The sequence below is a fragment of the Pteropus medius genome, unplaced genomic scaffold, assembly GCF_902729225.1.
Source record: "Pteropus medius unplaced genomic scaffold, Ma_sr-lr_union100, whole genome shotgun sequence".
NCBI classification, from domain to species: Eukaryota; Metazoa; Chordata; class Mammalia; order Chiroptera; family Pteropodidae; genus Pteropus; species Pteropus medius.
The window spans coordinates 500,635-516,368 of record NW_024353906.1 but is presented as its reverse complement, the minus strand read 5'-3'; the positions used below and the strand labels follow the sequence as shown (position 1 = coordinate 516,368).

The 15,734-nt window shown below is 51.3% G+C and overlaps 1 protein-coding gene across 1 annotated transcript in view; it reads right to left on the bottom strand.

Annotated features, from left to right (window-relative positions):
* The window catches only part of USH1C (USH1 protein network component harmonin), a 46,456-nt gene that overhangs the window by 26,179 nt on the left and 4,543 nt on the right, over nt 1-15,734 (bottom strand). Inside the window, 11 exon segments of the mRNA XM_039851489.1 lie at nt 462-604; nt 909-965; nt 1,121-1,180; nt 2,397-2,481; nt 3,779-3,873; nt 4,153-4,210; nt 4,410-4,434; nt 4,574-4,682; nt 8,390-8,528; nt 8,662-8,805; nt 10,227-10,294. Coding sequence (XP_039707423.1) covers nt 462-604; nt 909-965; nt 1,121-1,180; nt 2,397-2,481; nt 3,779-3,873; nt 4,153-4,210; nt 4,410-4,434; nt 4,574-4,682; nt 8,390-8,528; nt 8,662-8,805; nt 10,227-10,294 — 983 coding nt within the window.

Sequence of the window (15,734 nt, the reverse complement as noted above, 5' to 3'; positions counted from 1 at the left end):
CAGCCAGACTGCCTGAGAGTGAATCCCAGCTTGGCCATGTGTGACTTTGTACACAAGTGACTTACCCTCTCTGAGTCTCAGTCTCCTTACTTGTAAAATAGGTTAATAACATCTATCTCACAGGGCTATCGTGAGGATGAAATTAAGTAACGTACACGAGGCCCTAATACAATGCCAGCCACATGGTTGGTACTCAACAAACGTTAGCTACTGCTAGTAGCATCCCCACATTCCTGGGTCTTGGAAATCAGGAGCTGTCTTTGGCAAGAAGGGAGGAACCCAGTGGTCTGGAGGCAGGGGATGCATTTGCTGACCACCACTGGTCCCATCTGGTCTGAGGACAGGCCTCGGGGGGAGAGGATGAAGTTGTCTCAGGACACAGTGGGCAGGAAGCAAAGCGGGCAGAGTCCTACAGTGGTCTGGGAGGGTAGGGAAGGGGTGTCCTGGCTGGCCACACTCACTGCCTCTCCATCTCCTGCTGCTCCTGGAGGATCTTGTTGGATTCCATCGCCAGCCGCTTCTGCATCAGAAGTTCCTGCCGCTGCAGCTCGTGCTGCCGCACCTCTGCCAGCCGCTCCCGCTCTGTCATGAACAGCTCCCGGCCCTTGTGGGGAGAAAGGAGCCCCTTGCTCAGTCCCCTGGGGAACCTGCGCTTCCACTGCCTCAGTGTGGGGGGCCAAGATGAGAGTCGTCCTCTCACTGCCATGGCCCCAGCGTCAGGTACTGTGGCTCCTGCGGTCTCTGACCAAACTTCTCCTAGCTGGGCAGAGAGCCTCACCCTTTGCTCTGGCAGAGCTTCAGACAAGACCCCTTGGCCCTTCCTAGCTCTGTGTGGCAGAGATCACCCTGAGTGACTGAGCCTGGAGGTCAGGGGTCATGGGGCCTCCACCAGTTCATTCTGGACTTACGGCTCCAGCTACGATGGAGATGGTCAGGCTGCGGCTACTCTTCAGCACGTTCACAGCCTGTGGGGACAGGTGGACAGTCAGCTGAGGCCTGACAGACCAGAGCAGTCGAGGCCTCTAGAGAGCACAGAAAGTTTCAGACACCGTGTTGGGGAGAGGCGGGAAGTAGAGGGCAGAGGTGATAACGGCCAGCAGGCGAAGACCACACATCTCACCTCCTTATGGTCCAGGTTGGAGAAGTCGATGCCATTGACTTCGACAATCTGGTCCCCTGTCTGGTGGAGAGATAGAGAAGGATCAGCATGTTTACCTATCTGTACACTCACCTGCAGCGAAGGTTCCCCTTGGGAGCCAGGGGCAGACATTGAGTCTTCGAGTGGCTGCATCTCAGCTCTCCCTCATTAGCAATGCAGTTAGAAAGCTATGTTGGAGTCTTCCAAGGGTCCCTCTACCTCATATCTCTTTCAAATATTAGCTTCTGAGGGTCCCTCCACCTCATATCCCTTTCAAATGCTAGCTGCCAAATATTATACCATTCAAGGTTCATTCTTTTGGCTGAATTTATGACATTTGCTTTGAAAACTCAGTTTGTAGACATAGGAGCTCTTGGGCTTCTCATATAGGCAGACGCTGTGTTGAGTCAAAATAATAATTAGTAGATAACATTCATCAATCCCTTGCTGTGTGCCAGGCACAGTTCTAAGCATATATATTAATTCATTTAATCCACACAGTGAGCCTAGAAGGAAGGTTATTGCTCTCATTTTATAGGAGAGGAAACTGAAGCAAAGAAAAAAGTAACTTGTCTAAACTAGAGGTTAAAAGTTCTGTCTCTGCCATCGGACCACCTAGGTTTGAATGCCAGCCCCACCATACTAGGTACGTGATCTTAGAAAAATCACATACTGTCTCTGGGTCTGTTTCCTCATCTGTAAAATGGGGATAATGATAGTACCCAATTCTCAGAGTTCTCATAAATTTTAAAAGGCTTAGAACAGGAGTCCCTGACCCTGGGGCCGAAAACAGGTACCAGTCCGTGGCCTGTTAGGAACCGGGATGTACAGCAGGAGATGAGCGGCAGGCAGGCAAGCAAAGCTTCATCTATATTTGCAGCCACTCCCCAGCATTAGCATCACCACCTCAGCTCCACCTCAGATCGTCAGGCACTAGATTCTCATAGGAGCGCTGGTCCCTGGTGCCAAAAAGGTTGGGGACCGCTGGCTTAGAAAAATGTCTAATCCAGTAAACACTCAATGAATATTAACTCTTTGATTATTATTACTTCATTCCCAAGCTTAGGATCAAAGGCTCTCAGAACTGGAGAAGATTGTAGAAAGGGTCAAATGCCACTCCTTCACTGATGCCGTCCTTCTCTTGGGGAGAGGTAGGAAGAAATCATCAGCCAGTGACTGCTGAAAGAGGGCTGTGTGGGAAGGCACGTGCCTCCATCACTGTGTGATCACAGTCTGACCGCAGCCCAGGGTCACTCACCTCCAACCCCACCTCGGCAGACAGGGATCCAGGCTTCACATTACTGATGAAGATGCCAGGTTTCTGGATGGGGCCACTGGAAATGCTGTGGAAGAGGCGGGGAAAGCAGGTGAGCCTCTGCCTTCAGTACTTGCTCATTCTCAATGTTCTGCCCCATCTGCCTGTTTGTCCAGTGCTCCAGCCCCTCAGGATCCAGGTCACCCATGAGCTCAGTACCAAGACCCTCTGCTGTCTACCTGTGGCAGTAGCCACAGAAAACTACTTGTAATTGCCCCCTATCCAATCCCTTACCCAACATATCACATATACTGTTTCTTTTCTCTTTTTAGCACTTTCCTATCCATTCCTTGAGACTCAAATGCTTTCTTTATAGAGTTTTAATCAAACTTCTTATATTATCCCAGGAATAGCTAGTTGCTTCTTTCTCTTAAAACACCTATAGTGCCCCTAAAGAGTGCTCCTAAAACATCTACAGCAGGGGAGGCACTTGTACTATTACTCACCCGCTCCCAGATGTGCGACAGACATCACTAATCGATCACAGCACTCTTTCCTACCAAGTCTAGATACAGCCAGCCTTACAGTCTTCAAAATCGTACTCCAGGCAGCCACTACTGATTGGTTAGAGACAGCAGGAATTTTCTATCCCTGATGCAGAATGCAGCTCCATTAGTGTCCTTGTGACTCTACACTGTAACTAATTATGTGGCTGTCTTCAATACCAGGCTGTAACATTTTAGGAAGGAGGGACTTATGCTTGGCAGAAGAAGTATTGAATAAACATGAACGAATGGAAATAATAAGAATAACTTAAATAATAATAGATAATATTTACTAACTGCTTATCACTTGCTGGGCACTAAGCTTGGTACTTTACTTCTATCATCTCATTCCTCCTCACAATGTAGATATTATTATCCCCAATTTATAGAGGGAGAAACTGAGGCTCCAGGTGGTTATATAACTAGTCCAAGGTTCTAGAGCTCATATGTGGCAGAACAGCGTCTGACCCCTACCTCTGTGATTGTAGTGATTTCATGTTTACCAAGAATGCCCCGTGTGATCTGATGCCTGTTTGCATTTCTTTGGCTGCCTCTTAAGGAAGCCCACAAGGTAATAAGTGGCAAGTGACAGAGATGACCAGCAGGACAGGCTCTCTTTACAGTAACTAGAGGGCCCACTAAGGGAACATAGCTCTTTCTTTGGGCCTCAATTTCCTTATCTATAAAATCGACCTGTTAGGGCCATTATTAAGCTCAGAGAGGAAATCAGGCACCCGAGGATAAGTCTCCTCAGAAGCAGCAGTGAGTGAGGAGAGAGGCATTAGGTGCCTAGGGGGGCTGCTGGCCATGAGTGAGCCTCAGGGCAAGCCTGCCACCCACCTGCAGCCAAGGCCCCTGGAGCCCACCAGGCTGATGAAGACCTTCTTCTCCTTGTTTTCCTGACTCCCTGGGGAACCCAGGTTGCTCCGCCCACCCTGGAGGAAGGACAGAAAAGGGTCATTAGATGTCACATGTGTACATGTAGCCTCTTGAGCTCATAAGCACTGCTATGCCCACGTGAGCCTCATGGCCATTCTGTCCCAGGGGGTGTGTGTCTGCACCAGCTGGCCCCCAACAGGGATTTTCTAGATGTGCTAGGGACCTGGGTGAAGCCCCTGAGGCCACATCCCTAGAGCAAGCCCCCCTTCAGACCTGCTGCCCCTCCTTGAAGACCACTCCATCCGGACCCCATCACTGGTGGTCCTGACCCTTACCTCAGATTCTGACACAAACTGATCCACGTACTGCCATTTGAGGGGCTCATCAGGAGAGCTGATGGGAAGGGAAAGGAGAAGGGTCATTGGAGAGAGATGTTTGGGGACCAGGTCCCAAATCCAGACCTGCCCCATCTGGAGCCTCCGGGCACCAGGCCCAGGGTAGTGCTGGACTGGGGGAAACCAGACCCTAGGGTTGATACCAGGACCTTAAGCCCACAGGGAAGAGTCCACCAGTAGAGGAGGGAGCTGCTCACCTCTTCACAGGGATCAGGCCGATATCTGCGGGATAAAGGCATGGAGGTTAGGATAGCACCTCTGGCCTTCCTTCCTCCTCTAGGAGCTGGGTTCCCTGCTGCCCACCCCACTCTCTCCTATACCCCACCCCACCATCAGCACCCCATCCTCTAGCCTCACTCACGTCTCACTTTGATGGACACGGTCTTCTTGGTGCGAATAAGGTTGATGACCTCCTCATGGGTACAAGAGGAGATGGAATACCCATTGATCCGGACAATCTCGTCCCCTACCTTGCCATAAACAAAAGGAATAAGCACCAGGTTGAGGGAGTGTCAAGCGGCTGGACAGGCTCGCTGTCAGATGCCCCGGGCCTGCTTTCCAGGAAGGGGGATGATGGCCAGGCCTTCCCTCAAGAAACCTCGATGTGTGCCCTAGTGCCTTGTCACAACCAACTCACCCTCCATCAGTCTGAGGGACCCCAGGGCGGTGGCACTTTCAAGAAGTCTTTCTGCCCTATTTTGCAGCTAGGAGACACATGGTAAGTGAAGGGCACAGAGACTGGAGAGCAGAGGTGCCTCACTCCGGTGTCCCTTTCACCCCACTGGGGCACTGTCAGGCTCTGGAATCCAAGTAAAGGGTGACCCTTCACCCAGATTCAAGCAGTTCTTCCCCGGCCTTTGTCCCACCCTGCCCCAAGGAGCAGGCTCCCCTGCAACACCATAACAAGTCTGGGTGGGGAACTTCCATCACTCTTGACTTGAGCTCACAACACTCACACACACACAATCTCTTTTCTTCCATTCTATGGAAATTTGATGGGCATTTTAATTTGCCACAGCCCTGATCTCTGAATTTTCATTCTGGATGTAAGCAAAGAACAGTGAATGAACACAAGGTTTTGGCATCAGTTATCCTGGATTTAAACCCCTGCTTTTATTCTTATTAGCTGTGTGACCTTGAACAAGTCTCTTAAACTTTCGGAACCTCAGTTTCTCTCATCTATAAAATGGAGAATGCTGCAGTTGCTGTGCGAATTAAATGATTGTGTACATGTAAAGCCGGCCAGTGTCTGGCAGCCTGTGAACAATCAACACATGGTTGCTATTGTTTTCATGAGTTGGTCCTGAGCTCTAAATACTCTGATCAGATCCCTCTTCTCAGGACTGAGGTGTCATTAGGTCCGGAGCAATGGGGGCTCAGAGGGTTGCTGGGCCAGCCCTGGATACAGATACGTGGTGAGACTGCCCCCTGCTGGACACTGCCAGGGGCTTCTCCAAGCACCTCCGCCCTGGGATCAAGGCCCGAAGTTCTTCATTTAATAACTACAGGGCTGGAAAGACCCTCAGACATCAGCTGAAACAGGCCCAGGGGGGTGATATTTTGTCCTCGGTCACACAGCCATTAGCTATAAAACAGGACTGGGTCTTGGATGCCTTTCTCCAGCCTGAAGCCAGAGCAGGTCAGCTGGGTGCTTAGCTCACATTACATGTGCCGACCTTTTGGAGACTTGTTGGTGCATGTGAGGGGTGCAACTTGACTGGCCATGGGATCTGAGAGCTGGGCAGGCACATGGCCTCTGAGGGGTCCTCTAGGCCAACTCCTATCCTCTACAGCACCCCCAGAATCACCTTCTTGCTGTTGCCACCTGGATAATTCTCTTCCACACCTGGACACAGGCCCTAATCTCAGAGGCCTGACAAAAGTGTCAGGGGGCTCAAAAAGGCACCACAAGAAGGGGCTCACTGAAGAACTCTCTAGGTTTCTGGGGCCATCTCCTGTGAGGAGAACAGCTGGATAAGCTCCTTGCACCTGCTTTTTCCACCGACTCTGTGTTTTTGTTAATCAGATAAGGAAACTGAGGCTTGGAAAGGTGAAGTCACTTGCTTAAGGTCACCCAGCCAGTAAAGTGCTGCTAGGATTTCGAGTCAGGTCTCGCTGACAGACAACAGTGTTGTCTCTTGGGCACCTGGAAGCAGAAAAGGAGGATGTCTGGCCACGCCTGGCTGTAGTTCCCTGCGCTCTGTGGATCCTTGCCACCCGTCAGAGCCCTCGAGTTTCATAGGAAAGGCAGAGATTACTCTGTCCATTTTACAGCTGGAATGACCGAGACACACAAAATCCTTCTCTAGCCCTGGACTACACAGCAAGTAGTGCAGCACAGACTGCCCCGTGCAGGGCAGAGGACATAGGTTCAGACAGGATACACTTGGGAAAAAAATCTAAAATTTAGTAGAGGGGTAAGAGCAGAGATACGGGGTCCCAGGACTGGGTCCTATGTATTGGTAGGTCCGAGCCCCTGACCCGGGGCCTAGCCTCATTGGTCAAATAAACGGGGCCTTTAGTCCCGCCAGGCTATGTCTGAACGTGTTCCTCCCCTGCCTTCCAGAATCTTCTTCTAGCCTCCCTCAGGCATGAGATCTCCCCAGAAACATGAACCCAGATAGGTGAATGGATGCAGATAGTTTCTCCCAGCTCCTCTGAGTGAAGTTCCCTGTCTTGTTCCTAAAAAGAACCTGCTGGGGACCCTGGTCGGAATGTTTCCCACGCAGCCTCCCCCAGCTCAGTTTGCAGGATCAGCTTTCCTCTCCCTCTCACGCTGTGCGGAGCCCTGCAAAAGGCCCTTTGTGCCAGGGCCACAGTGAAATGACGATCTGAGGGACAGCGGCACAAAGGAGAGATGAGCCTGACAGCTCGAGAAAGGGCCGATAATTCATAAGCCTGAGAAACAGGCTGGAAGAGAAAACTTAGTTTAATTAAAATGTCCTGCTGTTCCCAATCATGGCGGCATCATCGAGAAATGCCTGTCCTAGGAGGAGAGCTCACTCTGGAAAAAAGAGGGTCTCCACTGATGCCAGGAGAGGAGCTCATTATGTTTTTTGTCTGGCTGTGTTTCTAGGCTGGAAAATGTGCCGCACAGGAGAGGAATAATGAAGCGGCTGAAATTTCAGACGCCACCGGCGAGCCGTGAGACAGGGATTTAGAACAAAGCGATGTCTGTCAGCTCCCAGTTTCCGTCTCCCTCTCCACGGTCTCGTACCCTTCACCTTTGGGCCCCCTGAAGCCCACGGCTTGGCAGCCCGGATCGGGATGTTGATAACAAACATGCTGGAAGCTCTGGGAGGGGGTGGGAGGGCCTCCTTTATCTGGACATACAAAAACACAGCTCTGCGCTCTGGCAGGAGGGAGACCTGGAGGTCTGCCCATCTCTGCTCTGACACTGAGGTGTGGGGACCCCAGGGGAGGGGCACCTGGGGTGCTGAAGAGAGTCCCCAGGGCTTGGCAGTCAAGAGATCTGGGTTCAGGTCTTGGCTCTGTCACTTACTGGCTGTGACACAAGTCAAGATCTGAGCCTCTATCAACTCTGTAAAATGGGGATGATACAGCCAAGGTATATAACGAGAACTGGCTGTGCGCACGTTACCTGGCACGTTTCAGGTGGTTATTCAGTCTCCCTCTCTGCTTATTTAACCAACACAGAGCACTTACGTGCCTGGAACTATTACAAGGACTTTATAATATGAATTCATTTATTCCTCCTAACAACCTGACGGTGTAGATAGTGTCATCATCATCATCCCCATTTTACAGATGAGGGACGGGGTTAAGTGCTTTTGTCAAAATCACACAGCTACTGAAGAGCAAAGCCAGGACATCCCGGCCCTACAGTCTGCCCTGAAGCACCACACCACACCAGGATTCCCTTTTTCCTTCCAGTGAAGGCTACATGTCCAAAGCTTCAGACGTCAGGACATAACTAGGAAGTATGGGAGGTGGGGTGCAGCTCAGCAGCAGTAGCTGGAAGCCAGCTTCCTGGCTCGACTTAAGAAAATAGGCAATTGCCTGCAGGCTGATTTCGTGGGCTTGAGGAAAACCTGTCAGGATGTGTCAGCCTTTTCCTCTCCCAAAGTCTCCGAAAGGTGAGCTGACCACATTATGCCACGTAGCCCAGCAGTGAGAGAGGGGGGAGGCCGGAAGCCTGAGTATTCTGCTCACTTACCTGGAGCCCCACGCTGTCTGCCTGCCCGCCTTTGATGAGGTGGGAGATGAAGAGCCCACAGCCAAACTCAAGGCCGCCACGCACGCTGAGGCCAAGGCCTTCAGGGTGCAGACGGTCCAGACGCACCTCCTTCAGCTTCCTGCCGTAGGAGAGGTCGGTGATGGCCCAGCTCCGGCCTGACCACCAGTGCTGCCCCATCCAATAGCGAGCGATCCTGTCCATCCCAGGGGGGCCCCCACCCCCCGCTTCGCGCCTGGCAGCTCCCTCCGCACCTGGAGCGCCGGGGGGTCAGTTGGTCGTACTCCACCTGGTGCTTCAGCGGGATAAGGGGCCTGATGGCATCAAACAGTGGCAAGCGACTAGGCTCATTGATGACCAGCTTCAGGTCTCCCACAAGGACAGCCACATCCATGGTCCTGCGGAGACACGGGGGACACTGAAGCCTCACCCATGGCCATGACCTCTGAGACCCAAGGATTCCCAAAGGAAGCAGTCCTGGGCTACGTTCCCTCTCCACTGGGCCCAGGCCTTGGAATTGAGGAAGACTGTCCTGAAAAGCCCAGAGGCCCTAACTCTGGGCCAGGTGCCTCAACGAGCTTCGTTCTCTCCCATAAACATCACGAGGAAACTGGCGAAGCAGGGATTGTTAACCCATTCTGCAAATGAAATCAAGTCAGGATTCAAACTCACTCTGCCTTGTTCTGAAGCCCAGGATCTTCCCAGACAGGTGGCGACCCCTATCATCCCCTGGTCTCCCACTTCTGATCTGCAGCTAAACTGTAACTTCTACCTTTACAATGTCCCTCACGTGCCTCCTCCTCGCACTGTTCAGGCCCTCACACCTCTGGCCTGCACCTCTCCAGCTGCCTACTGACTTGCTCACTCCCATCTAATCTTTCCTAAATGAAAATCGCTCCTCTTCTCAAAACCCGCAATGGCTGCCCACTGCCCAGACGACACAATCCACTCTCCCTGGCAGGCTCAGGGCCTCCATGACCTGTCTCCACAGTCTACTCCAGGCTCGTGGCTGTTCATGGTCTCTGTGAGCCCTGAGCTTGTCACTTTCCACTCGCTTGTGCTTTCGCGTCTCTGCACCTCGGGTAATGCTGATCCTTCATGCTGGAATGCCCGTTCCCGGTATTGCCGCCTATCAGAATCTTTCTTACCCTTCAACCCCCAGGTCAAGGCTTCTTGGTCCTTGCCCCCGTGATTCGAAGTAAAAACTCCTTTCTTCACATTCTGGTTTACTTCTATTTAGCAGTTATTTGATTGTAACTTATATTAGAGTTCTTTGTGTTTGTGTTGTCTGTCCATCTTCCCTTTCTAGGCCACGAGTTAGTTGAGGAAAAAAAAGTAGATCTTATTTATTTCCAGATTCTGTGTGGTGTCCAGCCAGTGGCAGAAGCTTATAAATGTATGCTGAATGAATGTAAAAGCAGGGGGGTGATAAGAGACATCTGATGCTGCGGCTGGGGCCAGCTGGCATTTCCTCTCCTGTCCCAGCAGCCACACTCTATTGAACCTATCTGGCTACTCGACATCCTCCCCCATCAGATTGTGAGCAACCAGAGGGCAACAACCAATCTGTCATGCTCACGCGTGTGCCCCGGCCCCTAGCACAGAGCCACGCACAGAGCGTTTGTTTAAATATTCGCTGAGACAAATGAATGATGTGTCCATTTAGTTCCCAGGAGCCTCGAGCATCTGTCCCCCACCCCTAACCTGAGCTCCCCAGGATGGATGGGGGAGGTCCTCTGTCTCAGGACAACCCATACCAGGGCTCCCTACAGACAGAGATACCCAGGTAGTCCACAGGAGCTGGACCCGGCACACTTACTGGTGGTACATCCGCAGCACGTCATAGAGATAGTCCTTCTCTGCATCATTTTCAATCAGAAAATCCACCTGGAAAACCCAAGGGCAGAATTATAGATCCAGGCCCTGTAGCAGATGCCACAGAGAGGGAGACAACTGCCAGGGACATCCTCAGCATCTCCTCAGGGCAGGTGTTGAGAGGCGAGGAGGGAAGCCAGAGGCCAGGCCGGCCTTCTGACCCCAAACCCTCAGACCGTGCAGACCGCCCCAGTGTGGCTACAGGAGTACCTCTGCACATCCAGGTGTGGCAGGCCCGGCCTTGTCCCCAGGCAGGTGCACACAGGTAGTCACACGTATGACAGCAATACACCACATGGCAGCAGTGCTGGCACTTACCCCCATGGCTCCGTCACCCATGTCCAGTGGAGCAACAACAATGTCAGCTCCCTGGTATGGAGGAAGCCCCCACCTTTTTTTTGTTTACCTGACGGTGGCTGTAGTGCCGGATAACAGCTTTCAGAAAGGATTTGGGCCACTCGCTCAGATAGCACATCCCACCCGTAGGAAGCACCCCACCACCAAGGTCTTCTACGTCACCAATGCCAGGGGCGACTCTTCCCTGTCCCCTCCTGGCCTAAGCTGGGTTGATCCTGACTCCTGGCCACTCCTTCCCCTCCTAGGTCCCTGAATGTACCCCCCCCCACCCACACACCCCAAGTGGGAGAGTCCGGTTACATTATTTCATCTCTGCTGACGTCAATGGCTGGGACTCCAAGGTCAAGGTCAGGAACTGTTTCATTAGCACCTCAGTCCCAGGGGAGCTGGTGGGCCAATAGCCCCAAATTCCACTGCCTGGAACAGTTCAGTACGAATCTCTATGCACTATATCCTTGGCTCTCTCTTCAGCCTGAGACTGAGTAAGAGGGCAAGGTGGAGGCCTGAGGGAATCACTGGGTCCCCCAGCTCTTGTCACCTCCAGGCCCAACAGCATGCCCCAGAGTCTCAGCCCCACACAGGGAGAAGCTGCTGCTGGAAGCTGCAAGCTCCCACCTGCCTGGTCCTCAGAGGAGCCCAGAGCAGCTTTGCCCCTTTCTCTGGGTATCTAGAAGGCTAGGCCAGTCTGTCTGTCCCAACACATTACGCCCAGCCCTGGGGATTTCTGACCTGAGCAGGGGTACAGAATGCAGATTGTTAGTCTCCACCTGACAATACCCCCTTGTCTCTAAAGTCAGGCTGACATTTCAATGAAGATGAGAATTACCTAGGAGGCTTGCCCTCTGCTGACTCACAGTTGGGCTTCAGGTGCTGCAGAAGTTCACCCCCACCTGCTCATTGAGGGCACTCCTGCCTTCTTTTATTTCACCGCCCCTCTCCTCCAGGCCAGGGGCTCCGGGTCAGCTGGAAGATGGGGGATGGAAGCATCTGCTTTAGTGAGTGGTACTAAATCTTAGGGTGGTAGATTGGACTCTTGCACGTACCACATACGTGGGCACTTCCCAAAGCCTATCTCTGTGAGGACACAGCCTGGACTCTCTCCCTCCTCTGCCTGGGCCTATATGAGAGGGGTGGGGACCGCCTGAGATAGGTCTGGGCAGCCCACATTTGGCTGTGGTGGAGGAGTCTGAGCAGAGAAAGATTCTGAATTCCCCTAGAGTCAGGGGCCAGGAATAGTTTTATAAATTGGATCATATCGCTTATTTAATAGCTTCTTGTTGTACTAAAATCAAATCCAAATCAAATTCCTTACCTTGACTTATCAAAGCCCAACTTCATCTCCTGCCACTTTTCCTGGCTACAGGAGCCTCATACCGGCCACCTTGCTTCAGCATCAGGGACTTGGCATATGCTATTCCCTCTGCCTGGACTGCCTCCCACTTCCCTGCTCGTCCAGCCTCCTTCCCGGGGAGATTTTCCGTCTCACCCACCCAAACAGAACCCATTCTACACCACCTCCCTACCCTGACCTGTTCCAGTTCCTTCATTACAGCAATCGCATGTGTGATTAAAGGCTTGTTTTTTTAGTGAATTGGTTTGTTTCCTTCATCAGACAGAACACCCCCAGGAGGGGAAGAATGAGATTTGTTTGTTCTAAATCCCTTGTGCCTAACACATAGTAAGTGGTCAATAAATAAGTAGTGAATGAATTTGTCCATCTTCCTTCCTCCTGGTATGCCCACACAATCAGACAGGAGGAAGGGAATTATGGGAACAGAAGGGGAAGGGAAATAATGTTTGCAGAGGCCCAGGAGCTTTTCTTGGGCTTTCTCCCATTCGTTTATCTCACCAGCCCTATGAGGGTTATATTCTCACGCTATTTTGCAGATAAGGAAACTGAAGATCAGAGAGGTTGGGTCAACTCACCTGAGGTCCCACAGCTAATAAGAGCCAGAGGTAATATCTGAACCTTAGTCTAGCTGATTCCAAAGCCAACGCTCTTCCTGCTGTACCACTATGTGTGTGAGTCAGGCCTTCCTGGGAAAACTTTAGGCCAAAATTTCAAACCCTTTGCTCTCAAGAAGTTCTTCCTTATCTCAAATCCCCATCTGCTCTGTTGAGAAAACCCTTTTGGCTTGGTCCATAATAAGCGAGCGAACAGAACATCTTTTGAATGACTCTTTGAACCATGGATGTTCTGCTCTCCAAGGGAAGCATACAAATCCCATATACTCTGGTTGGGTGGAGGACATCCTGAACAAAGGGCTTCTAGCCACATCCCAGCTGTGAAGAGTGCCATGAAAAAAATAGGAGAGAGAATCTCTTATTGGCCTCAGCTAATAGGACTGAAGCTCTCTCTTACCTCTTCTTGCACAAATTCCTCCCGCTGCATCATTAGGTGAGACAAGTGATGGACTATCCTAGGTAGATAGCGTTTATGCGCTGGATGGAAAGCAGGAGCGGAAGATAAAGGCAATTTCCAATGTTACAGCCTAGGATTCTGTTTTTCTGCCTTCCCAGCCAAGCACAGATCACCTAGAGACGGTCTTTGTGGAAAAGAGCCTCTGTTCCTGGAGGTCTCAGGTTCCCAGTCCTTGTGGGTAGCCCTCCAGTGCTGACCACTCCATCCAGAGGCCCCCACCCGGAAATCACATCCTATCAATCTCCTGCGGCAGTCACAAGTTCAGCTCTTCAGTCTGACGTTCACCTACGCTCACCAGTCAGGTCGCTCAAAGCCTGGTCTTGAGTTCTGCCCTTACCTGCTTCTCCAGGGTCGTCTCCATCACCTCCTAAGCAGGACTCAGGCTGCAGTGGAACAGACCCTTCTCCCAACACACTGGAACCTCCCCATTCTCACTGTAACTGTTTAATTCCCACTCGCCCATTAAAAAAATTATTTACACACCATAACAGTTGAGAAAATATAGCTGGTGTATGTGGAATGCTCTTTAAATACAAAGCGATAAATAAAAATGGAGGTCCTGCCACTACCCACCCAGAAATGTCTCCAAAGAGACTCGGCGAGAACAGCACTGCTTTGTTCTCTGACCACACCTGAGTGAACACACACACACACACCTCACTCTTTGGGCTTTAAGAGGCATCAAGAAAGACAACCGAGAAAGATGGAACTTTCTCTGGAAGCCTGAACATGCAGTAACATCACCACCATAATTCAAATTTCATTTTTTACATGTTTTTAAACGTGTACGGTATGTCCTTCTCCTGATGTCTGGGTTCTAGCAAAATCAGGAAAATCTGCCCAGCGCCAGTCCAAGGGTCAGCTTTGGGAGCTCCTGTTCTAGGGCACTTTGTACCATTGTCCCAATATCCTGCACTCAGGTGTGTGTAAAGCACCTGCACACCATAGGTCTTGGGCAGCTCAGTGCTGTGCACACAGGCACACAGTGCTTGGTGGTGTCTACTGAATGACGAATGAGCTTCAGTTGCTCTAGTCTGGAGCCTTCCTTCCAACCACTTGGCCCAGTCCTGGGTGACCAAGTCCCCATTAGTCCTTAGCACACACCTGCTACAGCCTCTTGGATCTTTCTTCTATTAGCTCAGTTCTAGCTCATTAGAAAAAGTAGGTCTCAGACCCAAGCAAGATGGACTGGAGCCTGCCTTCAGTTGAGGGGAGTGCAAGGCTCCTCTTCTAGAGTCCTGACCATGCACAGCCCAGAGTCTCCTCACCCACCTCTCAGCCTCAGGCCCTTCCTGCCCAGCTCCCTCATTCAGTCAGGCTCTGCTTCCCATCCACTATCTCTGAGGAAGTTTACATATTTTGTCTTTAACCTCCTAGCAACCTTCTGAGGTGGATAGACATTATTATTCCCATTTCACAGATGAGAAAATACAGGCTCTGGGAAGTAAAGCAGCAGAGCTGAGACACCACTCCATGCCTGCTGGCTCCAAAGCCTCTGCTTTTTCTCAAAGCACCACATGGAATCCACTTATCGGATATAACTATTTTTGGTATGCATTTGTTGAATATACATTTATTGGGCACCTACTGTGTGTAAGACACCATGTCTTCTTTCTCAAACTAGATTTAGAAAGCTTTTCCTTTTCTTAGATCCCTCTTGAGGCTGGACATAGAAATCCTAAAGGAGTCCGCTATCCACAAATAACTATTGGAGGTCGGTCTCTTTATCACATCAATCCCCCCAACCCTGCTGACCTTGTGTCTGGTCCCCTCCATCTAGCACCAGCATTCTCTGGCTGATACTCAACTAGCTCTATAGGCTTGTATGGCGGGGGCAAAACGGGGCTCAAGTCCCTTGTCTGGGGCCTCTAGGCAAACTCTTGGTTTAGCCTTGGGCTCTCTCCAGCCTCATCTCCGGGCATTCTTCTGTATGGTCTGGCCCTTCAGGACAGCGCATACAGAGGAAGCACAAAACCTTCAGCTCATGCAAATTCCACTCCATGTGTGCACCAGCCAAAAAGGAAGAAAAAGCAAGGAAAAAATAAATAATGCATGTTGTTCCACTCAGCCTTGGGCTGTGGTGGGGATTAAATGAGTGAATGTATGCAAAGTACTTAGGACAGTGCCTAAAGCTCCAAATTATGTACTGGATCTCTTCCTTTGTACCTTCAGACCCACTCTCCAGGCTTCGCCACCCCGTCTTGTGTCTCAGGAAGCTGTGCTTGAGTTCCCTGCTCTCTGCTTTCTGCTGCGTTCAGCCAGCGGGTGGTGGGAGGGTGTGAGGAGAAAGAGGATGGGCTCTGATTCCCAGCTCCCACCATGCTGGGTCCCCTTTAGGCAGGTTCCCCCACCGGAGGCGTCAGCTCCTGTCTGGGCCTTTCTCTGCAGCCACGGCTCTTCCCTGTTCTGGAGACCCTCATTCACTTCCCTCGCCTTCAGGAGCACCTGGCTTCCCACTGCTGCTCCTTCTAGGTTGTGTTTACAAGCTTTATTGGTTCCCATGTTCCTGCCCTTCCCTCTACGTAGACCCTTCATAAAACTCTCTTCAGTTTCTGGTTTGGATGAGCCAGGTGCTTCTTGCGGTAACCCTGGCTGGTCTGAAATGTTAGCTATTAGTGGTGGTGGTGCCAGGAGCATTTCCTCTCTGCGACCTCGTCCTCCACCTTTAAAACT